The 25,568-nt window shown below is 62.1% G+C and overlaps 2 protein-coding genes across 2 annotated transcripts; one reads left to right on the top strand and one right to left on the bottom strand.

Annotated features, from left to right (window-relative positions):
- Positions 1–790: 790 nt before the first annotated feature.
- VOLCADRAFT_90239 (uncharacterized protein) lies at positions 791–13,849 on the top strand (the record flags this gene model as incomplete). Its single annotated transcript, XM_002949881.1, has 11 exons — positions 791–913; positions 1,402–2,103; positions 2,405–2,451; positions 2,868–2,964; positions 3,051–3,410; positions 3,971–6,458; positions 7,131–7,435; positions 8,075–9,185; positions 9,309–9,620; positions 10,575–10,708; positions 11,060–13,849. The coding sequence occupies 11 exons, from the start codon at positions 791–793 to the stop codon at positions 13,847–13,849; spliced, it is 8,469 nt and encodes a 2,822-aa protein (XP_002949927.1).
- A 1,878-nt stretch (positions 13,850–15,727) lies between these two features.
- Positions 15,728–24,596, bottom strand: VOLCADRAFT_90238 (uncharacterized protein; the record flags this gene model as incomplete). Its single annotated transcript, XM_002949774.1, has 14 exons — positions 15,728–15,974; positions 16,778–16,874; positions 17,326–17,380; positions 17,669–17,725; positions 17,860–17,910; positions 18,596–18,687; positions 19,176–19,295; positions 19,934–20,040; positions 20,486–20,600; positions 21,009–21,654; positions 22,316–22,366; positions 23,351–23,497; positions 24,393–24,470; positions 24,582–24,596. 14 exons carry the CDS (start codon positions 24,594–24,596, stop codon positions 15,728–15,730), a joined length of 1,878 nt encoding a protein of 625 aa, XP_002949820.1.
- Positions 24,597–25,568: the final 972 nt, after the last annotated feature.

The raw sequence follows: 25,568 nt of genomic DNA, 5'->3' as shown, positions 1-25,568 counted from the left end.
GATGCCGGTGGTGAACTGCATGAAGCCATAGCCGTATGGGTCCAAGCACCCCACGTGCAGGTATCTTATACCACACAATATACAGTATATACTCACAGCATACCTCAAGCAGCGTGCCCGCCAGCTTCAAATTCCCACTGCGTCCCTAAGAGGCGTTCCTGCCAAATAGGGAACGCAAGCGAAGCCTTCACTGTGAGAGCTGTTAAGCAATGAATATATACACAGCACAAGACCCCACTTTCCCGTTCCTTTTTCCATGTTTGCCGTGTTGGGCGCCTAAAGAAGCGTAGCCTTCTTACGTGCCATGCCTGTAAATATATTGACAAATGAATCAAATTATAAATTCCTATATCCTTTATCATGCGACGCAGCAGTAGACGCACTGTGGACTGTGCATAAAGATGGTCAAAGGTCAACGCATCTGTTGGCAAATCATTCCTGGCATGCCAGCATTACCCCAGAGTTACAATATGTCATGATGATGTGAATTTTCCTAGGATTATCCGGCATGCCACTTGCCCAACGCAATTCCGCTCGACTGCTTCTCGGCGTGGCAATCTGCGCCAGCCCACAGCATGGGGGTCTTCCAATTTTGACATACCCGAAAGAATCTGACCTCTTACTTGATTGGAAATGTACATGCCAAGCCGCGGCAGGAGCAGCAGATGCAACGTCTGTCGGCATTCTTCAACTGCAGTCATGCGTCCTTGCTTACCAGACATCCCAGCACGGCTATGTGCTATTGCTGGTAGGCACATCATCATGTCCGCACGCTGTCATGCGTATAAAGATGGCGGAGCTTCTCAATCTATTGGATTTGCTGCTCGGCCAAACTCTGGGGCGAACGCTGTTGGCCGCTCCAACGCCAGCGTCGCTGCAATTACGCCTCCCCCAACAGGATGAGTTACTTCAGGTGCGAACGCAGCAAAAAAATAGACCGATGAGCGCAGCGGCCTTGCATAGAACCTCAATTTGAGGAAGGCCGGAGTGAACAGCCTCCTCCTCGTATGAGAAAGCCTTGTCGACAGGATCCGTCGTCATCCCATTCTACCCTGGTGTCCATTTGCATCGTCCCATGATGTCGCCTCGGAAAAGTGGCGGCACTCAGGTTCCTTCAGGTTTCACACTTTTTGCGTACGACAAACCGGTATTAACCGAACATTTGCTCATGCTTTAATACATGCCATCGAGCACTGAGAAGTCGCAGGAGCAATGCCTAACCCGACCCGTGGCGTGCCAGCTGCCGCTTCGATATGCACTTCCGTGCATACACGCCCCTTCACCCCCTTCCCGCCCTCCTATCGCACGGCGGCGGAAACAGACCCTTGTTCACACAGACACAGACTCGCAAAGCCACCCGCACAAGCCGCCTTCCTGCCTGATCCTGCCGCTGGACCGCAGGCGCTGCTGCGGCAGCCTCCCCACTACACCGACGTGGACAGCCACACTCCCAGCCTTCCCACCGCCTTCACTGCCACCGACGCCCTGGCGGCAATGGCCGCAGCGGTCGCCTCACCACTGCCCCCAGGCACACTGGACGCCCTCCTGGACCGCCGCTTACGCGCAGTCTCGGCCTTCCCCGCGCCGCGGCTACCTGCCGCCGCCGCCGCCGCCGCCAGGGGCGCCGGCGTCACAGCGGCCGCCACAACGCGATCCGCCGCTGCCTCGCTGCTGCACGAGACCACATTATCCTTCCTGCCCGCCCCCACGGCCGCAGCCTTTCAGGAGCTTCGTCGCGGTGTGGCCCGACGACTCGGAAGCCACCACATAGACCTCACCGCGATGCCACCGCCAGCATCGGTGCCGCTGTCAGCGGCCCGTAGCAGTAGTAATGGCAGCAGTAGCAGTAGCATGATGGCCGCGGGCGTTGACAGCGTGCTATTTTCAGACCTGGCATCACTGGAAGACGAGCAGGAGCGGCAAGAAGAAGAAGAAAAAGAAGAAGAAGGAGATCATCGCCGCGACGGCGAGATCACACCAGCAGCGGCCAGCAGCGGTTCGCAGCGGCGGCAAGCTCCGGATGAGGCCGCTCGGGGAATGCGGGATATGCTGGGGCCGCCGGACAGCCAGCTGTGGTCGCTGATCTTGAGGGAGCTGCTGCACGTAAGTAGTAGTAGTAGTTGTAGTTGTAGCGATCCGGGTTATGCGGAGGACTGCGGTCGCGTCAGTCAGTTAGTCACGGGCCCTGAGTGCGTGGCGGTTGAAAGGTTGGGGGGGGGGGCTGGGGGAAGGGCCGCACGGGTGTGTGTATGTGGGGGTGAATGCGGCCCATTGGGTTGGGTTGGGGGAGTGCGCAGTGTGTGAGGTTCCGGTGACGGTCCACTACCACTACCCATGTGGATGGATTTGGATGGATTTTGGATGCTTCCTCCTCCCTTTTATGGATCTGCCATCCCGGGCGCAGCAAATGCAGAGTGTGTGTGGTGGGGGGGGGCCGGACATGGGCGCGGGGTAAGAGGAGGAGGATGTGGATGTGCGGGAGGGGGCCACATCGCGGGTGGCAGGGTCACGGGCTCGCCACCCAGGTGTGTGTGTATGTATGTGTGTGTGTGTGTGTGTGTGTGTGTCGCCGGCTGTGCGCTTGCCTGCATGCGCGTGCGTCCACCTGTGTTGCGTTAAGCTCCGTCTTGCTCCGTGTTGACGACTGACGTACTGAAGTAAGCCGCCAGGTGCGGGAAAGGATGTGTGCCAACTACATGTGGATGTAGTTCTCGGTGCTGTTCACCCGGTGGCTCCCTCCCCCTTGCATGCACCTCAACACACACACACACACACACCCCTGCGAGGAGGCTGTTCGCGCTTGGATCGGGGATTGGGCTCCTGGGGTCTTTAACTTCCCCTTTCCCCCTTTCACTCCGCGCGGACAGGCTGTCGGCGCCGCCGCCGCCGCCGGGATGCAAGGAGCCGAAGGAGCCGACCCCAGCGGCGCCGCCAGCACCACCACCACCACCGCCGGCTTCCGCCGTCAGCTCTGCAGCATCGACCTGTCGGCGCTGTATCCCGCTCTGATTGCCTCGGCCGCCATCATCAATCTTGGAGCGAGCCCGCAGGTTGGCAGCGGCAGTGACGGCGGCCTGGGCACGCCCACCGCTGCCGCCGCCGCCGCCACCGCCCCTACCATACGACGTCACTGCCGCATCGCAATCGTGGTGGTGTACCTGTTGACGGATGAGGACAAGGCCTCATGGGAAGTGCTCAGCGGAGGTCCGGGGGGCGCCGCCGTGACCCATATGCGGCAGTCCTCTTTCCGCGGGTTACAGTATGTGGTGGTGAGGGGGCCGCTGGCGGCGCCGCCGGCGGTGCGGACGGCGCTGGCGGCTGCGGGGCGCGCGTATGAGCAGGCTTTTCCTACCAACGCTGCTGAGGTGTGGCAGGAGCTGCAGCATGTCGCGATGGAAGAGCGAGAGCAGGTAGAGAACTCTTATGTGGGGGTGCGGTGCTGGGATGATGATTGGAGCGGGGTCGGTGACCGGTAGAGGGGGGGCGGAAGGGGGTAAGGGAGGAGGGGGAGAGGGAGGAGGAGGAGGCTATAGTAACCAACGGCCATAATACAAAGCAGTACGCGTAAGGAACCATCCCCTCTTGCCGGTGTCATGTATTTCTGCATGGCGCATGTCGTTACCAGGCGTTGAAGAGGGCGCCAGTCGACAAGCAACGCTTTCCGAGTAGCTCTCAGGCGGCGACGACGGCAACCACCAGCAGGAGCGGCAACCTCCTCCTTCAGGGCTTAAATAACAACAATAACAACAACAACATTAGTCCAGGAGGCGAGCCAGCTGCTGCTGCTACCTCCGATACGGTTGGACTTATGACGGCACTGACGACGTCATACACCGCTCCTGAGCAGCCACCACCACCACTGCCGCTGCAGCAGCCGCAGCAGCAGCCGCAGCAGCAGCCGCAGCAGCGGGGGTTATCATCCCCGTTTGTGGAAATCCGGAATGTGGAAACGTCGTCGCCCCAAGTGCAGCAGGTTCTTTCGGGAGCAGCCGCAGCCGCCAGCGGCGGAAGTGCTGCCGTGCGGTCGCAACGGCGGACGACGACCCCACCCGGGCTGGACTCAGACGCGACGGCTGCGACAGCGGCAGCGGCAGCAGCCGCATCGCGCGGCCGCGGGCCTGGTGTCTTCGCCACGCGTGCATCGCCTCCGGACTGGATGCTGGGCGACCTCTCCTCCTCCGCCGCGTCCTCCTCCGCCGCGTCCTCGCCCTCGTCCAGCCTCCGCAACGGCGCCTCCATGACCCCACTGCATGCGGCAGCCTCACAGCAGCAACAGCAACAGCAACCGCCCGCTGCAGCGCCTCCGGAAGCGCACCGCCCTCCCCACCGCAACGGTTCTGGGTTTGTTGCAGCTGAGCAGCTGACAGGCGCCGCTGCCCAGCAGGCAGCGAACACGCCTCCTGCGGCCGCGGCTGCTGCCGCCGCCGCCGGCACAGCCGGGTTCCTTCCCTCCCGCGACGACGGACTCGGACGCATCATCCTCCCCTCCCAGGGACAGCCGGCTGCCGGACCGGGTCGCTACTCTGACGGCCGCATGGGCTACCAGCTCCCGGCAACAAGCTTCCAAAGGCCTTCCGACGTGGCGGCGGCAGCGGCAGCAGCGGCAGCAGCACAAGCCGGCGGGGCCGGCCTCGCTGCAGATAGAGCACCGCCTCGGGTGTCCGGGTCCGGGCGTAAGTCCGTTCCGTTGCTGTCGCTCACACAGCCGCTGTCGTCGTCGCCGTCGGGCTCCAACAGTCTTTTCTTGCCCGGATTGGAGTACGAGCCGGCGATGCCTCCGGCGGCGGCGGTGGGGAAGGGATCCAGCAGCAGACTTATCAGCAGCGCCGCAGAGGATGCAACACCTGCGTCCGTGGTTCATCATCCTGCACGGCCTTCCCTCGGAGGCCGTGTCCTGCCGCCGGCCGCCTTGGTTGGTGTGGCCGGCGCAGCCGGCGACCCGTACGGCGTCAGTAAGGCCCATGACGACGACGACGCAGTGTTGCTGACCTCCCCGGACGGCAACGCCGCGACCGCCGCCGCTGCCGCCAGAGATGACGGGCCGTTTGGTAGAGCTCCGGAGCTGGCCTGGGCAGCGGCCGCGGCTGCGGATACAGACGCAGATACAGACGCGGCGGGTGGTTGGAATCGGACGCGGCGAGGAGGACCCGAGTCCCGAGAGGCCGAGAGGAAGGGGGAGGAGTGGCGTGGAGTTGCCGCCGCCACGGTGGGGGCTAAGGCGGTGATGGAAGAGGAGGAGCGGACTGGACGCATCGCTGTCGTAGTAGCTCCGGCACCTCGGGGTGGGGGTGGGGGAGGGGGAGGGGGCTCCGGGCCAGTCTGGGACACTGTTGGTGGTGGAGGTGGTATTGGTGGTGGTGGTGGTGTGGTGTCAGTTCCCGGAGGCGGTGGGAGGGGCCCCGCCACCGAGGTCTCATCACCCGCGTCTGGCTTTGTGGGTCCAGCTGCTGCTGCTGCTGCAGCTGATGGTGATGATGATGTTAAGGCAGTTGGTGCGGGGCAAGTGCTAGGTCCTGGCGGCGGCGGCAGTCCCAGCGGCGGCAGAAGCAGCCCTACCTACGGCCTGGCTCCTCGCAACAGCAGCAGCAGCAGCAGCCCCTCGCCGCAGCGCCGAGCCTCCGTGCCCCTCAGCCTGCGTCTCAACGAAGCCACTGCCGTGCCCATGGAGGAGTGCCCAACGCCGTCTCTTGTTCATTTCTCCTCCCTATCATCCTTGAGCGGGCTTGAGCTGCCGGCGGGCAGGACAGACGGTGCCGGGGTCGCTGCCGTACACACATCGCAAGGAAATCAAGCCCGTCGTGTGGGGACTGTGGGTGTGACCGCGTATCCCCCGGCGGTGGCGGCGGCGGCGGCGGATTCCCCGGGGGATGCCTTGCGGCCGGCTTCCCCCAGAGCTTCTTCAGCCGACGCCGCTCAGCACCAAGACGGCTCTTCTTCTGAGCATCTGCCGCTGCTACCAGAGCCGACTGTCTCCGCGCACATCAGCACCGTCGTCTGCTTTGCTGACGATGATGATGATGGCGGCGGTGGTGGTGCAGCGTCGCTTCCGCCGGCACCACTGCCGCCGCAATCGTCGCTCAGCAGCTCCGAAGATGGAAGTGCTGGCGGCGGCGGCGGCGGCGGTAGTGTCGGTGGCAGTAGCCACGGCCTGGCCAGCTTGATCGGCGATGTACGGCTGCGACGTCAACAACTGTCTGCAGCCATGGCCAGCCCGGAGCCTGCTGCTACTGCTGCTGTCTGGGAGCGTCCCCGCCATGGCGGCAGCACCTCGGGCTCACGTCCCGATGAAGGCGCGCCTCGACACGACCCAGCACCTGCCGCTGCCGCCAGCCGTCGCTCCGCTTCAGGCGCTTCAGGCTCCGCGTCACTGCCAGCGCCGAGTTCTCTTTCCCCAGACAGACCCCTCGTGCCGTTGCAACAGCTGCAGCATCATCAACAGCAGCAAAGCTTGGGCGCCGGTACGGTAACATCACCTCGATTGCCGGGCGCGGCGGCCGCCGGCAGATACGGGTCAACAGCAGGCGCTAATCCCGCGGCGGCAGCAGCAGCAGTAGCAGCAGCACAGCAGCAGCAGCAGCAGATACGGGGCCCGCCAACAGTGTCGCCGGGGCCAGCGGCGGCGGCGGCGGCTAGCTCCGGACGGGTGTTCGCGCCGGAGGAGTCCGTGGCAGCTTCGTTTTCACTGCACCAGTTGCAGCAAATGCAGCAGCTGGATCAGGCACTGCAACTTTTACAGCAGCAGCAGCAGCAGCAGCTCCTGCTGTCGCAGCCGCCCAGGCAGCTACTGCCGGCCTGGCCGTCTCAGCTGCAGCTGGTTCTCCAGCTCCTGTTGCCGCTGCTGCTACAGCCTCAAGGAGTAGATCTGCTGGCCGACACGCGCATGCTACTGCAGCAGCAGCAACAACAACAACAACAACAACAACAACAGCTGCCGCCGCCGCCGCAGCAGCAGCAGCGACAACAACAACAACCTCTGCAACGCACACAGCTACAGCAACAGCAGCTAGCACAGCAGCTGCAAATGGCACAGCAATTACAGCTGCAGCAGCAGCACGTGCAACAACAACAACAGCCTCCGCCTCTGTCTCAATCCACGGCGGCGGTCCCAACTGACGCTTCACTTCCCATAGGCTTGGCCAACATCGCGACGCCAGTGGTAACCCCCCCGCCGCCCTCGCCGCCAGCTGTGCAAGGACCCGCTACAGCCGTCACCACCGCCGCCGCCGCCACGCATGACGGCAGCCTTGAAGCCTCCGTAGACAGCTGGGCTCGAGCAGCCCCACTCCAACATCCGCGCTCACCACACCAGCAACAGCAACGGCGGCAGCAGCAGCAGCAGCAGCAGCAACAACAACAACCCAAACCGCATCCCCACCTGCCGCGTCACCTCGGGCGGGGTCCTGGATCCGCTCCTCCTCCTTTTCCCCTGGCGCAGGTGGCCCCCAGCCCTCCAGCACCCGCACACCCTCACGGCCCCCAGCCGGCGCACGGCACCACAACCGCAACCACCTCCCTGACCTTCCGGCCCCACCTGACAGCTACAGAAGGGAGAGCCCCTCGCCGCCGGGGAAGAGCCGGCAGGAGGAGCCGCAGCACGCCGTCTCGGTCCTCCTGCCCCTCCTCCTCCACCTCCTCAACATTATCCTCCTCGTCGCGGTCCTTCCCAGTATCTCAGTCGCTTCCCTCCTCGCCATCCTCTCACCTGTCGTCGCATTCCGGCGCGGCTGTGGGTGGCGGCCTGGGGCCGCGGAGGGGGTGGCTCGGGGCCAGAGGAATCTCCGAATTTTATCACCATGATCATCATCATCATCATCATGACCTTGATCATCATCGTCGTCATCGTCGTCGTCACCACGGGGCGCCGCACAGCCCAAACCGGGAGACCGAAGCAAAAAGCAGCAACAGCAACAGCCGCCGCCACCGCAGCTGCATTAGGAGCAGCAGCAGCAGCAGCAGCGGTAGCGGCGGGGCCAGCAGAAGGCACGGTGATCGCCATCGGAGGAGAAGCGGAAGCCGCAGCCGCAGCCGCAAGAGGCGGCAGCGCCACCGGGAACTGCGCTCCCGGTCGGGGCAGCTCAACCAGAGCTGGGACTCCCTGCGACCGCCGCTGCCTCCTCCGCCCGCCTGGACGTCTACGGGCGCGGCGTACCTGGGCACCTACTACCGGCAGCAGCGCAAGAAGCGGCAGCCGACAGGGTCAGCAGCGGAGGCGACGGAAGTGGCGGGCGGCGGCGGCCGTCCCGCTGCAGACAGGGCTTGCGCCTCGCCGGCCGACTCGGTGCCTGACGACGGCGACGGCAACACGGGCGGCGCAGAGGAGTGGCGCTGGTTCCCGGTGCCGTGGGCTCATCCCCCGATGGCCTTTTGGTATCCCGTGCCATCCTTTCCCGTGTCAGGGTTGCCCCGGGGGGCCCCAGGGGGGGCCCAAACCCGGAATAGCGCCCCGCAAGGCGGAGTGGTGCCGCCGCCCGCTGTGGCTGCGGCCGCTGCCGCCGCCGCCGCCGCCGACGGCAGCAACGCGGAAACAAGAAGGATTCCCAGAAGTGCTGTGCGGGGTGGCAGTGATGTGGGAGGTGCAGACGGGAGGCGTGGTGGCAGCGGCCACGATGGCGGCGGCAACCTGCATGCTGTGGCAGGGCCGCCGCCGTTGCCGCCGCTGCCAGCAGCCCACCTGTACTCGCCCGATGCAATCGAGGCCGCTGCCACAGCCCTCCTTCCCCTCCTATCAGACCGGCATCCGGGCCCGCCGATGACCGTGTACGGCTTGAAGCTGCGCGATGCCGTACACCTGGCCGTCAGATCCCTCACGCATGAACGGAGCAGGGCAGTGGCGGCCGCAGCGGCAACGTGGCGGGTGCCGCATTCGTCGCTGCTACAGCCTTCGAACAGCTTGATCGCCGCAAACCCCCCGTTCCGAGATAACGTAGCACCACCGCCCTCAGCTACTGCTACTGCTACCGATATGGCAGTTGCGGTCGGTGGGGGCGGCAGTGCCATGCTGCCAGCTGCAGCACCAGGGCGTGCGGCGGTGGCCGGGGCCTCCAGCCTGAGAGTCCTAGACCAAGGCTACTGCCGCGGGACAACTGCTACAGCGGAGGAGGCAGCTACAGCTGCTGCTGCGACGGCGGCGGTTGCTTTCCCTTCGCCAGGCGGACCTGCTGTCGGTAACGGCGGTAGTGGTGCGGGTGCGGGTGCTGGTAGGGGTCGTACAGGATTGAGGGTTCGTACACGAGGCCAACCCAGAGCCCAAGGGTCATCCGGGGCAACAGCTTCCGGCGTCAACCTCGGTTCCGTACGCGGCTCCGCAGTCGATGCGACTGTGTTGTTGCCGCCGCAGCCGCCACCGCCGCCAAAGTCGCCGCCACGGCAGTGGCAGCGGTCGCCACTGAAAAATCAAGCGAAGCTAAGAAGCGGTGGTACCCGGAGGCAACTCTCCGGTTCTTCGAAGTTTGACTTGATTACTGTTGCCGCCGCGGCGGGTGCGGCGGCGGCGGCGGCCGCCGCCGCCGCGGCGGCGGCAAAGGCGAAGGCAACGGCGCCCGCGACGGAGGCGGCAATGTCCGCGGCGGAGTGGCTGGCGGATCAATCTGGCGAGTACTTCAATCCCGTGATCCGGCAAGGTGCGGACGAACCGGGGCCGTGGACGAACAGAATTGCCTGAAACCGATACCGGATACCATACGCGTAGGATGCATGGCGAGACCTGTAATGGGACAAGCGGGTGCTCATTCTCCCGGGGGGGGATAACCATCAATATCCCCCCCGGGAGCTGAACAAGTGGGGGAAGGGCCACTAGCAGCAGCAGCAACAGCAGCCTGTGTTGGGAGGGAGCACCGCTTTCCATGGATCACGAAGAGCATGTGTGCATGTGGAGCAATATCACTGTCACTCCACCAGGGAGCTCCTATGTGTGTGCTCCGTCTATCTGTCTGTCTGTCTGTTCTGGTACTGTTCTGGTACTGTTCTGGTACCGGGGAGTGGTCGCCACTGTTATGGCGGATTACGGCGGCCCTTGCGGTAGGACCGGACCTAGGAAGCAGAGTGGGGGCCCCTAGGGCTTGTGTGCCAGCATATGAGTGAGAGAGAGAGAAAGAAGGGGGAGAGAGAGAGAGAAAGAAGGGGAGAGAGAGAGGGAGAAAGAAGGGGGAGAAAGCCAGCCGCTACAGCCCTCATCAGCTGCTGCTCACACCATACCACGATACGTACGACGGGCTCTGTACTGCACAAAACTGACTGGTGCGGATATAAAAAGATGCCGAGATGTCTGCCTGGTCTACCAGGGGTGCAAGCCCACCGCCTTTGGCTCACCGCCTCGATCTCCTCCGGAATGCGGGTCGGATGACGTGAGTGAGTGAGTGAGTGAGTGAGTGAGTGAGTGAGGCATCGGACCCTCATCACGAACGAAGTGACCCCAGGTGGCGGCGCCGGGAGAGCCACAAGGCAGTTACGGCATGGATACGGCAACGCTGCATCTACCACCTGCGCTAGCAACCCCCTCCCCCAAAGTCATTGTTACGGAACTGAATGTCACCACTGCGGGCTGCTGCTGGCGCTGTTGTTTCGTGGATGTGCAGGGGCTGCGGCGGGGATGAGGCCACTGGGGCGGACTGCGGACTCCGGGTCGATCACGGCCGCCGCCACGTCCCAGTCCCTGTCGCTCTCGTTCGCGTCGGCGACCAGCACTGAGGACGCGAACGCGACGACGGCGGTGAAAGCAGCAGCAGCAGCAGCAGCAACAACAACAGCGACCCGACGGTGCTCCAGCGCCAGCGCTGACAGTGGCAACGGAGGCGGAGACGTTTGCGATAGCGGCGAATTACTTACCGGCAAGAAACAGCCAGCCAGCAATTATGACCGCGGTCGTCATCATCCACCTAATAAGCCGCAGGATCATCATCACCACCATCATTATCACTATCATCATCATCCGCAGCAGCCGGGACGGGGGGAGCGGCAGCCACATCAGTACCACCACCATCACCACCGCCGCCTGCGCATGATCATGTGCAGCCCAGGTACACCCAGCCGCCGCCACCGCCCGCCGCGGCCCTCCCCACAGCCCGTAGTGCATCGCCGCATGCTGCAGCACCAACACCAGCAGCACCAGCACGAGCAGCGGAAAGGGCTGGGGGAGGACTGCACGCCTCTCGCTACTAGCTCCCCTTCCTCACGGGGCCTCTCTGAGGGGGCACATGGACGAGGAAGTGCCGCTCGCGGAGGACACGGCCGCGGCCGGTGGGGGGACCAGGTCTCGCCGTTGGGACGGCAGAGGCCGGTGGTGGCACCGCCGGCGGCGGCGGCGGCGGGTGGTGCTAATCGACGACGGCCGGGGAGATCCCTCCTAGGCGTGTTGGCCGCCGCCTCAACTGCCAACGGCAACGGCAACGCCGGTAATACCCGCGGCAGCCGTCCAGGCATCGCCTCCACCGGCCTCAGCAGCCCCGCAGCCGCCATGGCCGCCGCCGTCGAGCCCCCTCTTGATTTGGGAGCGGAGGACTGGCTGATGCTGGGGTCGCCGCAGGCCAGCAACCCCCTGCATGTGCGGAGCCGGCAGCTGGGGACTGCACAGCTGGACCTGCATCAGCGACTGAATGACCCGCAGACGGGGAGCCGCACCCCGCGAGGTGAGATGGACGGCCACCACATCCACGTCACGACGGCGGTACGGTCGCCGCTGGAAAGGCGGCCGCAGCAGGATCAGCACAGGAAGCAGCAGCAGCAGCAGCAGCAGCGCCAACCTTTAGGCCTCTGGAACCAGCACCTGCCGCCTGCCGGCAGCTCAGAGCAGAAGCAGCAGCAACAGCAGCAGCAACAACCGAGGTGGCCGCGGCCGCCGGCGTCATCGCCGCCGCAGCCGCATGATCAATGGCACCCGCATCCGGAGCAGCAACAGCACCGGCACCGGCAGTCACCTGACATTGGCCGCTGGACAACAGGCGTCATGGTGCCCTGGGTGAGAGCACTGTCACGCACCACTAGGCTTGCCAGGGCGCGGCGGGCGGCGGCGCTTGCGACTGAAGCAGCGCGGCGGGCATCAGAGGACCGACGTGACGCGAGGGAAGGGGCGGAGGTGTACGGAGGAATACGTGAAAAGAGCTCATGGATGGTCGCCGCTGTGGAGCCGCCGGGCAGCGCCACTACCGCCGGCCGCGGCGGCGGCGGCCTTACGACTTCTGACGGTCAAAGGGATTCCGTCCTGCCGTTGTCGCCTTGGGCGGGAGCTTCCAACGGTCCCATGGGCCATTGCGGGGGCGGCGGCGGCGGCAGCGGCAGCCGGGCCCGTGTCCGTCATTGGGCTGCAGATGATTGGCAGCGGCAGTCGCAATCCGGCGGCGGGGGCAGCAGCTCAGCCACGGGTGCTACTGGCTTTACGTCCGCCGTGTCGCTGGCGATACTATCGGGGGGTGCACCCAGCGACAGCAGCCATGCATTGTTTAACAGCTTGCCAAGCAGCAGCAGCAGCGTGGCGACTGCAGCAGATTCTCTGCAGGTGTCGGCAGCGGCCTTAAGGGGGGCAGCAGATGCGAGCGCAACCGCGAGCGAGAGCGCAGGCACCCGAAGCTACGGCGGCAGCGGCAGCGGCGGCAGCCATGCCCGTGGCAGCAGCAGCAGCCTGGACGTAGCGGGTTCTGTCATCACTCTATCGCCAAGGTCGGCACTGCAGTGGCGGCAGCAGCAGCATCCCACCGAGCCTTCCCGGCAGCAGCAGCCCAGGCCATCGTCGCCGCTACCGCCGCCGCCCCCACCGGTGCAGCGCAGCGGCGGGCACGCTAACCCCCACATGTCAAATACGCGCGGCGGCGGTGGCGGCGGCGGTGGCGGCAGCAGCGATGGCGGCGGCGGCGGCCCCTCCTGGGTCCCGCTGTTCTCCTGGTCACCTGCACCTCCTTACACGCCGCTTCCCCTCCTTCAAAGCGGAGCTTCCCCAGACCCCCTCGACTCGAAACCTCGGGCCTCGGGGGGAAGCTCTGTGGTAATATCGGAACCATGGGCCCACGGGCCGGAGGCGGGTGCTGCGCTAGCCATGTCGGCCTCCGCTGGGGAGGTGGCGGAGCCGGGTAGCGGGCCGCAGAGGCCCCCGCGGGCCCAGTCGCCGGTCTGTAATGGCAGCAACGGCAGCACGGCCCCGGACACCATTGACTTGCTGGCTTTTCTTCGGTCCCCAGGCAATGCAGCAATAGAGACGGTGAATGACTCCGCCGCAACCGCAACCGCCGCTGCCTCGCCTGAAGCGTCCCGGAGGCCCCAATATCCTGGAGGGAGTTCTGGGCTGCTGTTCGCACCGACAGCGGGCGATGGCACTGCCCGGTTATTTAATTTTTACGACAGCCGAGGGGGAACTGCAGGGGGTGGTTCAACTGCCCGGGCCCGTTACGGACAAACGCCGCGCCAAGGCGGTGGCGGTGGCGGCGGCGGCTCTGCTGCGGCCAACAGCGCTTACTCCAGCAGCAGCAGCATCCTCAGCGTTCCGGGGGTTGCTGCCGCCGCCGCCGATCCCAGCTTCTGCAGCAGCGGCCTGGACTACGGTCGGGATTACCTCAGCGCCGACTTTGGAAGCTCCTGGAGTGTTCAAATGCAGGAAAGGAGTGAGACTTACGACGGTGCTAATGGACAACAGGGTGGGAACACGCTGGCTGTGTCGCTGCCCCAGGGCTCCGCTGGCCACTGGCAGTGGACTCCGGCGACCGGAGGAGGTGGCTCTGGAGGGTTTGTCTCTGGCAGTAGGCCGGACACAGCGGCGTCCAGTGCTTCAAGCCCAGGGCCGCGATCCTGGGGCCCATCGCGGCCGGCCAGCAGCGGCACGGCAGCCGCTACCTCTCCGCGGCCAGGGACTGTGTGGCCTAACTAAGCCTAGAGGACAAGGCAGGGCTTTAGGAATTGAGGTTGAGGTCTGTAACTCTGTAGCAATCCAGGGGGTCCTAGGGGCTTGCAGGCTTGGCTTCACGGGCGTTGATCGGAGGGTGAGAAGCGAACCGCCTGCCTGCCTGCAAGGGGCTTGTGTTTGTGCCGCTAAGGCGGCGGACTGGTGCTCTAGGTTGCCGGAAAACGGAAACAAATACCACGGGCACTGTTAAGTACAATAATAGTTCAGTACGTTGAGTGGATGCCGCGTGTTGGTGCTGGTGTGCGGTGCTGGTGCGCAAAGAGGTTGGAGTACGCAGGTCGTAGAGGCTCATCAGCTTTGTTCTATCCTGAACCTCGGAAAGGGGAGGGGGATGGCTGCGTAAGATGGTTGGATGGGATTAAGCAGAAGACAAACGTTATGTGGAAGCCCTTGGGAGACCTGAGCTGGAGGACATGGGGTGCGGTGGGGTGGGAGAAGGTTAGAAGCGGTTGTCGAAGGAACGGTTGGGGGGAATCTAGCTAGTGGAAGTACAGTTGGCGGTGGGAGATCACCGATCGCTGGGGAGCGTGGACGCATGCAATCCAGATGATGTGCCTCAGCAACTGTGCTGTTGGGTTGTGTGCATGATGGCTGAACATGGTGTACATTATCCAGTTGCTGCAAAAATGCGAAACCGAAGCACGATAGTTTAGCACTGATGACTTCCTTAAGAGCTGCCCGTTGCCTGCATGAAATTGTTTTTCGCAGCGGAGGGTGGGTTAGCAGAGCTGGGTGAGGGAAGAGGAGAGGGGAGGGCGCGTTGATCCTCAGATCACATCGTTAGGTGAGAATGGTGAGAAGAGGTTTTCCCAGTTGTTGACCTGGGACATTAACTGTGCGGGGTGATTTACGACCTGTGAGGGTCCCGGGAAAAACTTTTTACGCAATACGAACATCATTAAACTTTGCCGACAGAAATATATTGTATTTCACGCGTTTCCATCCTGCCAACCATGTTACCCAAACCGCACACGTGGCGCGTTAAAAAAAAGAATACTTCCCGACTCGTGTGGACCTGGAGGGACAAGAGTGGTACGAGAGACTAATCCCGCTCTGCACACTGCACGCGATACGGCCTAGAATCCAGCGCCACGGCCGCATACCCAGCCACACATACCCACACGCAGACATTGTGACCTTGATGCCGTTTCGGTGCTGATACTACTGGCATTTGCTTTAGGCCGGCACACATACCCTTCACTGATCACCGCAACGCCGGCCAAAAATGCTTAGTAACGGGGGACACCCCAATAACGGGTAAATAAACCGACAGAATCCTGCGCCACATACAGCCGAGTACTTCTGGTCACCAGGCGACACAGGCAACGTTATCTTCCAACCAGACAGCAGCTTTTTGTTGGCACGTCCCGCCAGAAAAAATAGCCATCGTAGGAACGTAACCCCCCAAAGGAGCCCCCCATGCCGCTTTGCCTCACAAGGTGGGCCATCTAACGCCATATCCACCGGGCGTCACTGGGAGCCCGATGCCCTCTCTTCTCTTCTGCTGCTGCAGCTCCTGAGGCCCTAAGCCCCAGGATGGTGGCTGTTGGACTGCTCCGCCGTCGTCGTCGTCCTTGTTGCAGAGCCGTCGTCCCTGTTGCCAGCAGAAGCTGTGAAGCTGTTGCTCTCTGCAGGCGCACCCCCTGCAGTGTTCACCCACCCCCTATCTCCACCTGCAGCTCCTAATTTATGCAGCATTGCTCCAGACCATCACGACTATCCGTCGTCACCACCATCACCACCGTCTCCATTACCAACACCAACACAGGCGCCGGGGTATTCCCCCGGGCCCCCCGGCAGCTTTTAAGGGCTCGGCAGCGGCCGCAGATGTTACCGCGGCAGTCACCTCGCGCAGGCATCGGCGTGAACAACATCTTCAAAAACTGCAGCTGGTGCAATGGCTGTAGTGGCGGCCGCTGCAGCCGCACTGCTACTGCTGCTGCCGCCACCGATGACCGCGGCCTCACCCTTTGCTGCCATCGCCGCTGCCGCTGGCGGCACGGTGAGCGGCGCCGGTGCCTTCCGGTACGGCAGCCTCGACAGCGCTGCCCAAACTGCCAGGCCTGCGTAGGCGTCCAACGCCCCGTACCTGCAGTACAGCAAAGTACATGCCGTGCCGAAAGGGGAACGGGAAAATCGACTTCCCGCTCGGCGGTAGACGCGTTTGACTGGCACAGCATATGCACATGCACAGCTAGCTTCAAGCTGTCCTTAATTTTCACAGCTTGGCGACCGGTGCTGCTATGGCTGCTGTTGCAAGCACCTTCACTCGGACCTTTGGCCCCCAGTGCTTAGTATTAATGGAGCAGAGTGGTGCGACGGTGCGGTGCAGTGCGACCCGGCGATCTCCAGGTAATCACCTACATGCTGGACAACAACAACAGTACAGTACAGTACAGTAGCAGGTACCCCCGGTAGCGGGAAGGAACCGCTCCCCAGCGCAGCAGGCGTTGCCTGCACACCGTCAACCTAGCCGCTGCATAAAACGACAGGAGGGCCCTCAGATGCGGGAAAGCGCGCGGATGGAGGAGGACGAGGGGGTGTCACCGCGTGTTCCCTTTTCACTGCCGAGTAACGCTCCCCTGGTTACCGCCTCTCCACAGAGGTGGCGAGGTGGACATCAGTAGGTGGTTCCCAGAGGGGTGGAGTACTGGAGGTGGAGTACCCCGGGCACCCCGCCCTAGGAGCCGACATCAAGTTCTTTCAAGGTCCTTCCGGTCCCCCTCCCCGTCCCCCTCCCCCTGGACCAAAAGAAGTATTTGAAAGAAAGAAAACGCATATTATCCGGAATGATTGCGAATTCTCCCCCCGCACACACACACATACACATCCACACGCGCCAACTCCAAAACCTTCCACCCAGGCATCCCCCAACACGTCACCGTCACCCACCGCTTCTGTGCCGCGTCCAGTGGTCGGCGCTCCCAGTTGCCACAGCGGAGGCTGTTGGGTTTGGGCAGGTGCCGCTTCAGGACGGTAGCCACGAGCGCTGAAACGGTATGTATATGGCCCCGAGGGGAGGGGAGGGGAGGGGAGGGGAAGGGAGGGGAAGGGAAGGGAACAGCGTGCAACAGTCACGGAGGCCGGGGGGGATTGGGCGTGGGGAGGGCGTGGATGGGGGCGGCCGGTAGGGACTGGGTCCTTGCCGATGATGAGGTGCGGGATGACGTCAAAAAGCCCAAGCCAAGGGAGATTGCAGTGGCAGTGGCAGTGGCAGTGGCAATTGCTGGGGATGAGGATGGAGATGGTGGGGTGGGAGTATTGAGGCTCGGGTGGGGCACCACACCACCTGGCTCCCACCCTTTCCTCCTCTCGTTCCTCTTTCCAGCTCAGGAACAACCAGCAACAAACAACAAACGTCAGCAACACATACCCCTCCAATGCCCATCCTTTCATATCCCACACGTACACCCGCACTAGGCACCACACCTAACTCGCACCTGCCAATGACCAGCGACTCCGGTACTCAGTGTTGGTGGTGACGTGCTCAACGTGCTGCGACCAAGAGTGTGTGTGTGTGTGTGGGTGGGGGGGGGAAACGGCGGGGGCGGGCGGGAGGGCGGAGGAGCATCACAGACCCACAGACGGGGGTCCATTGAACCCCCCTAGGGCGGGGTGAGGTAGGGAAGTGTCTGTATGTGTGTCTGACAGGAGCCCCACGACAGGAGAAAAAGTAGGGAAAACAATGGCAAAGACGACCAATAGCCGAGATGCTAGTGCACACACACACATACATACATACGGAGAGAGAGAGAGAGAGTACACGCAGAAGCAACTTCCCACCTGCAGCACCCGTTCATTCGCCAAGCCGTCCAGCTCCAACAGACCCCGCATCTCAACCTGGTGACAGGGTGCACAGATCCATTTTTCTCCTCTCCTATGTACATGCTTCAATTCCCCTTCCTTTCCCCCTCCCTCCCTTCTTCCCCCTCCCTCCCCCCCTCCCCCCCTCCCTCCCTCCCCCCCTCCCTCACCCCGTAGTCCCGTTTGAGCTTGTTCGCGTCACCGGTGATGTTGACGCCCACCTGCAGGGACCGGTTGGTCAACATCAATTTCACCTCCATCTCCCACAAAAGTGGGACAGCGCGGGACCGAGGCGTGTTGAGTGGCGTGTGGGGATTCCCTTTCCCCCCACCACACACACAATCCGATCCTGGTGTAGTATCCGTCTATCTCTGGTACACCAGCTTCAATCGTCAGTGGTGGTTCGTTTTCCCAACTTCCATAATGAGAGGGCCAGCAGCGCCGAAATGCGAAACTCACACACATATATACATGTATACATATATACACATATATACATATATACATATATACATATATACATATATACATACACATATATACATGTATACATATACATATATACATGTATACATATACATATATACACAGATACACAAGCTCCGTAAGCGAGAAGGGGAGCTTTCTTCCTCTTCCTGCTGTTTGCCCGTTCTGGTACCTGTCAGGACCACACACCATCCGACCTGCTAGTCGTGTCATTGACACCATGTGGGGATCAGGAAGGGGGATACCACGAGCCGCTCTCAGCCGCTGTTTCATCATAACCAGCGATTCCCCCCCCCCTTAGCCGGTTACTGAGCGAATTTCCATTCAGAGTGCACCCCAGCACCCTAACCCCCATACACATACATACATACGCACACACATACATACATACACATATACGCACACACATCCTGTTCCTACCTTGCAGGGCAGCTCTGCCTCCAGCAGCGCCCTCAGTCGCGGCGTCACCCCGCTGTACCTGATGTGCAGCAGCAGGCAGCAGCAGTGCCGACCTGAGGAGATGGAGGAATGGAGGAGGAGGAGGAGGGGGAGGCCGAGTGGGGAGAGGAGAGGAGTGAGGTTAGTCGGCGGAGGGTGGCAGAGGAAGCAACCGGGGTTGGAGGACAAGTGGGGGCCAGAGTGGTGGCGGCAGGTGGTAGCTTTGGCACGTGTCGGTCTGCATGTCGGTCTGTAGGTCTAGCCATCTACTTTCCTGTCCGGCCGCCAAGTGCATTGCAACACACGCATTGGAGCACGTAGCAACAGAAACCCGAATGTGCGGCGCCTCACGTCCTTCATGCACACGCACCTGCTAACCGATCCCATCCCCCAACCCCAACCCCAACCCCTGACCACTACAGTAATTGCGCCCGATTAGTGACCAGAGCCCACAATGCCGATGGTGTCCTCTCTTTCTCTCTTTCTTTCTCGCCTGGGCCCGCACCCGCCTGGGCCCCTCCCCCCTTCAGATGGAGCTGGAGCTGGGTGTGGGGTACCGCACCTCGGTTGCTGTCGGCAGCAGCCGCTGCCGCCGCTGCGGTATCCCCACCGGTGTCATCCCCACTGCCGCTGCCGCCGGCGGTGGAAGCACCCAACGGCGCATCCCCACCTCGACAGACACCTGAGGCACCTGAGCCGCCAGCAGACAGAGAGCCACCACCGGTGCCAGCACCACTAGCAGGGCCCCGCAGTCCAGGGTGGGCCCCGCCAGGGGGCCCACTGGTGGCGTAGCAGATCTGCAACAGCGCGGTGGGGTTGCCCGGCGCTCCTGCCGCCAGGGGGCCCGGCAGCGCCCATATGGCGCCATGTACATACATATATGTGGTAATGACTAATTGTGAGGTAAGAACTTAAGAAGCTGCGGAGGAGGGCATTTACAGGCAGTTTTACCGCCTTCGCCCCCAAACTCGACAAACACCTTCTTTGTGTTCGATACCATCGCCATCCCCATATACCCGTATCGAAGGCAGCTCCGCCGCTGCCGTCGCCCCCGTTTTACGTGCGACGGCTCAGAGCAACGAGCAACACGACGGGCGACACGTACCTCTTTCCCTACTAGACTAGTCACCCATGTAGGTCCAGCATATGGCCCCTCGCCTTAGCACTCGGCGGAAATGCCGCTAGGCCCCCCGCCGCCGGCATCTTTCAAGATTTCAATAATACCCAGACAGACACACAGACAGACAGACAGACAGACAGGCACTCCAGGACTCAGGAGGGCCCTGCAACGCCACGCTGCAAACTGCCGTACGTACCTACCCGCAATGTACTGCGGTCGCCATTCCATGTCAAGTCCGATGACAGCCGGTCGTACCGCCTCCAGTTGGCCGCACAGCCAGTCCACCTCCACCGCCGTCGTTGCGTACCTGTCATTAAAGCAGCGGGAGAGGGAGAGGGAGAGAGGAAAATAGTAAAACTATAGCAGGTTACAAGTTCCGCACATAGCGAAGGTCGAAAAAGAAAGAGAAACCGACAACTGCCCTCTGACGTCCAATGCACCAGAATGAGAGGGGGAAAGGGAGAGAGGGGTTGCCGACGAGGTGTTAAGAGTGTGTGTGCGTGTGTGTGTGTGTGTGTGTGTGTGTGTGTGTGTGTGTGTGTGAAAGGAGTGACGGCTGGTGGTGATGGTGGTAATGGTGACTGTGATGGTGGCAGTGAGGCTGTGGCTGGGGGTTAGGAACAGGAAGCCGGCCACGGAAACCGCCACTTAAGGCAAGGCCTGGGCTTTTCGGGGTCACACGCAATGCTCTGCTCTTCTGGCAACAACACTCTACGGCCCCACTCCGTTCCCACAACCCCGACCCGACCCACCTGATGCTCCCTTCGAACTCCAATACGGGCGGCTGGGCACCTGGCCGCTGCACCCCGCCGGCCGCAGCTGCTGCCTTGGAGGCCCGAACCTCCGCGATTGACGGCAGTCCGCCGACTCGGGATGGACCGGCACCACACACACCCGTGTGGGTGGCGGCAGCCGCAATATCCACTGGAGCCTTCACTGCCGCCGAGACTGGTCCGGCCATTGCCGGCGCCACTGCTATTGCTGTCGCTGCAGCCGCCACCCTGCCCACGGACAGGGACGCCGGCAGCCGCCGCAATGACCCACCGGCGCCTCCTCCACCTGTGCTGATAACCCCACATCCTCCACCGCCATGGCCACAGACGACGCTGCTGCTGCTGCTGCCGCCGCTGCTGCTGGCATCCCCCCTACCCCTACCGTTACTGCTGCTGCCGGCATCGCCATCCTGGGCGAGATTACCAGGAGAGGCGACGGCGGCGGCAGCAGCAGCTACAGCAGGACTAGCGGGTGCAGTAGCGGGTGGACCGCCAGATGCACCGCTGCCCGCCAGGTTCACATTAGGATCCCCCCCTCCGCCATCAGCCCCCAAAACCGCCCACTCGCTGGTGCCTTTGTCGATTGAAGCAGCCGCCGCTGCCTCCCGGGGAATCCCCACGCGGCATGTCGGATTCTCCAGCAGGATGCCGCCTCCCGAGCCGCCTCCAGCATTGCAGCTGCGACGCTGCTGAGGAAGGCCACCGCTCTGCTCATTGTTGCCTCCACCGTTTCCGCCGTCGGTTTTGCCATCGCCATATTTTCTGTCATCACCGCACCCACCGCAGCCGCTGCCATTACTGCGCTCGGTGGTGGCGCCGCCACCGTCGCCTCCTCCGGCTGCACGCGCTCCAAGTGCCAGCAGGTCATCCGGGATGGTGGCGGTGGTCGGCACACGCGGCGGCACATGCGGCCGCAGCGATGGGTTCTCTTTGCGTTCCGACGTGGATGCTGCTGTAAGGGCAACCCCCAGGGGTGGTGGACGCATGGGCGGCTGGGCTATCGTTATCACCGCCGATGGCAGAAGCGGTTGTGGTGGCAATCGCAAGGAAGGAGGCGGCACGTGTGCAGCGGACTGGATTGGTATTGGTATTGGCATTGACATTGGCAGTGCTTCCAAGGACGCGGCAGTCAGCAGTGGTTGTGCTGCCTGTGGTGGTGGCGGCAGGAGTCCCGGCAACGGCGGGTGGTGTAGTGGACGGGGCGGCGCGGATGGCGGGATGCTTGTTGAAAGGGCGCCACATGCCGCCTTTGAGAGGTCGCATGTTGGTGCCCGTCCGGCAATGACCGTTGCAATGTCCGTTGTCCGAGAGCAACAGGCAACCACCCCGTGGCGGTATCGGAACAGGAACGAGAAAGCAAGACGGAAAGCGGAAGGGGCAGCAGGAAGGGAGCGGGAGGATTGGATACTAGTTGTTCCCATATACCTAAACCCCAGTCTAGCGGCGTAAAAGACCAAAGCCCCGGACGCGACCCGTAAACAGGACTAGAGGGCTTACACACGGTGGCGGATGTGAGGGGAGGAGGAAGAGAGTGAGTGAGGGAGGTTAGAACGTGGGGAATTCGAAAGTGAGGACGTGAGAGAGAGAGCTTGTGTGTTAGGGTTTTAGGGTTTATCTTAAAAACCATATGACAAGCGGGAGGGTGTGTGTGTGCATGGGTCAGGGGCCATGGATTAGCCTAGGACCTGACACCCAGTAAGTAGTCCTAGGTCCTGTTACCTGGTGGGCCCTCAATGGATGACCCCCCGCGCATGACCCTCTTCCCCCCTGACTGCTACTTCCATACTTTGCAGCCCCGTGCATACCAACCTGTGCCGCACATTTCATGTAGTTATCTGCTGCACTCGCGTCATGGCTCCCCTGCCGTGGATTTTGTCGTGGTTGCGGGCAGTGGAGGTTGTGCTGTTCTTGGCAGTGATGGTGATGGTGATGCTGCGAGCTGTCATGCTGTTGTGGCGGCTGCTCGTTATGCTGGGCGTGCAGTGGTCGGTGGTGTTGCTGCCAGCAAGGCGGGTGACCCCATGGATGCGGCTGCTGCTCCTGCAGTGACTGTTCCTGAGCTGCTGCTGCTGCTGCTGGCAACTGATGTTGTCGACCACACCGCTCTTGAAGCTGTTGCCCGTGTTGAAACATGTGCCCTTGCTGTTGCTCCTGACGTTGACAATCCTGCTGCTGCTGCTGTCGTTCTTCTTGCTCTGTATGCCGCTTTTGCTGCTGCTGCTGCTGCTGTGGCAGTGGTGGAGGGCCTTGGGCAACCTGGTCGCTGGTCAGCACCCTCCCTGCAGAAGCAGCTGCACTCCCCTGCTGCTGCTGCTGCTGCACCACACCCAGGTGGTGGAGTGCAGCTGGAGGGGGCGGTGGAACACAGAGACCCAGACCCAGTCCGGAAGAGCCCCCCCAAGGCCCAGGCCAGGCCCTCAGGTTCTGGGCTTCCTGATCTTCCGGCTGGCCTGGACGGTAATGCATGTGGCCACTGGGCCTCTTCCGGGTGGCTGGTCCGCCGCGAGGAGGCTGCTGCTGCTGCTGATGATGATAATGGCGACCACCGTCGGATGGTCCCCACCCGGGAGGCCGTGGCGTGTCTCTTAGGGACGCGGGGCCTCTTCCGGGTGGAACGAGGGGGACACGAGAGGCCTCAGGTTGGCCTCCTCCTCCTCCTCCTGACAGGGGACAGGGAACCGACACGGGACCTCCGTGACGACGTTGCTTCTGTGGGTGTGGCTGTTGTTGCAACACCGACTGGGGTAGGGGTTGGGGCTGGGGTTGGGGCTGTGGCTGCTGCAGGATGTAGGCGCCGCAAGGCTCCTCCGGCACGGGTCGTCCCTCTTTTTTAATTGCGTGTACCTGAAGAACCTCCCCTAGCAATGAGCGGCCCTTCATCTCGCCCTCTCCGTCTTCCCGCGCGAGGTCGGAGGTGCTCCAGTGCATCTGCTGCGGTTGTTGCTGCGGCGGCGGCGGCGGTGGTTGGGGGGCCTGCTCCGGATGGGGTTCCTGTGGTAGCAGCGGATGCGCGGCGGAGCATGGATCATGATTTGGATACGACTGCGGCCCTGCCTGCTTCCGATCTTGATGATGGCTGCCTTGCGGATGGCGGTAGTGATTTAGCTGACAGGAGCTGCGGTGGTGCTGGTGTTGGTGGAGGCTTTGGTGATGTCCGGTGTACAGCGGATGATAATGGCCATAATGCTGCTGACTATGGACAGGGAGCTGAGGCGGCGGCGGATGCTGCCAGGCATCCTGGTAGTTCTGCTGGTGGTTGTGGTTCGTGTGGTTAACCGTAGCCGTAGGCTGGGCCCAGGTATCTCCACATCCTTGGTTTGGCTGTTGTGATCCATCATGCAGGTTGCGAGGGCAAGGCTGTAACTGTTGCTCCTGTTGCGGTGTCGCAACGGATCGTGGTGTCATGCTGCTGCTGCTGCTGCCTGGGCCCACGGTTTGTCGTTTGGCAGGGCGAAGTTTGGGGCTGTCGCTGTAATCATTGCTATGGGGCAGGCCACAAACGGGGTTGGTGCTTGTGCTGGCTGGGATACAAAAGTTGCGGTCAGTCACGCTGATTCCCGTTGCAGCATTCTGAACTGGGAAGCCTGGCCCGACACCTCTTAGCGTTGGTCCCTTATCATGTTGTGAAGGCAGATCACTTGCCGACAATGGAACGGCAACTGCTTTGCATCCCATCACTCCATTCTGCCAGCTATGCCGGGCAGCCGCTGCGGTTCCCACGCTGGTGACGTCGCTGGCTGGGATCGGAGCGCAGGAGGTGTTCATAGGAGAGCAAACACTGGCCCTTATGTTGGTGTTATCGGCCAGGGGCCCAGACATGCCTTCCAGCTGCACGAGTACAGGGGTCGGTCATGTCAGCCGAGCAAAATAATCGCAAAATACTTACACAGAATTGACTTGCCTTTGCAGATTGCTCCACGGCTTCCAAAACGCGGTCCAGCTCCGCGAAATCGTCTGCCGACAGCTGGTCGACATCCAGGAAGTTTCATTTACTCAGGCGTCATCACTACTACTGGCAACTTTAAATTCCTTTCACAGCAAGATGAGGTGGACGCATTGCAGGCTCCGTGCTCACCTGCGAAAGCTGCATGGTTTACTCCTCAGGATGACAGATCGGAGCTCCATATGCGTAATGTATTGCTCGCCTTTATTCGAACCAACATAAAAAATCGCTAGAGTCCATAGCCTGCGGCTAACATCAGGCGTTTATCACGCAGAACAGTCCAGACCAAGGCTTCTAGTACTCAGGGGAAAGAAATTACGCACTCCTAATCTTGCCAGGTTAGGTCATCGGCTTGAAACAGTCGAGGTACGCAGCGCTGTGCCGTACCACGGCTCCCTCGAAATGTTCGTCTCGACGGCTACTGTAACAAAGCTCGTCCGTAATCGGTACATGCTCCCCGAAGTAAGGCATAGAAATATAGGAGAATAAGAATCCGAATAGTTGTGGTACTGACAAATACAGGTTGGTATTGAAAAGTTGTAAATACTCTCAGACGTACCGTTGGTACGGATGACCCCCGGTGAACCGAGGGCCGTTTGGCTTCTGCCTTAGCAGCCTTACTTTTCCCCTTCCTGACTGCGAACCCGTCCGTGAGTGAGGTGGACGTTTAGGGCAATGGCACGCTTTTTGCGTGCAGCTTCCCATGGTATGTGCGGACTGCATCGGGGCAGCCTTGCTTGCAGTCCTTGCGGACTCCCAGGAGTCGTACTTGGGGCCCAGTTTGTGCCACCTGCCGAGGTACTCCGTGGTGATGCGGTGTCTGCTGCAAGACTACCGGCGGGCGTCGATCTCATCCACATATACCGCTAAGGGTACTCTCTTCCCTATCGCCCCAAAGGTTTCCCTATGGGTTTCATAGCTGCTTGCAGCCTGTCCTCGCGGCGTGCAGATTAGAAATCGTATGTATGATGAAAGCGATTCCTGCGTAAGAGCACTACCCTAAGCGCACTACGACACAGGCCTGGCCGCCCACAGGCAGACGTGTCGCCGCATAAGAAGTAAGGGAGATGGCTGTTGTTAATGTGGTGCTGTACGGTATTGCAGCCTCGACAACCCACG

The sequence above is a fragment of the Volvox carteri genome (genome assembly GCF_000143455.1).
Source record: "Volvox carteri f. nagariensis unplaced genomic scaffold VOLCAscaffold_16, whole genome shotgun sequence".
Lineage (NCBI taxonomy): Eukaryota > Viridiplantae > Chlorophyta > Chlorophyceae > Chlamydomonadales > Volvocaceae > Volvox > Volvox carteri.
The sequence above is the reverse complement of the archived record's forward strand: the minus strand, read 5'-3'. Positions and strand labels throughout refer to the sequence as shown.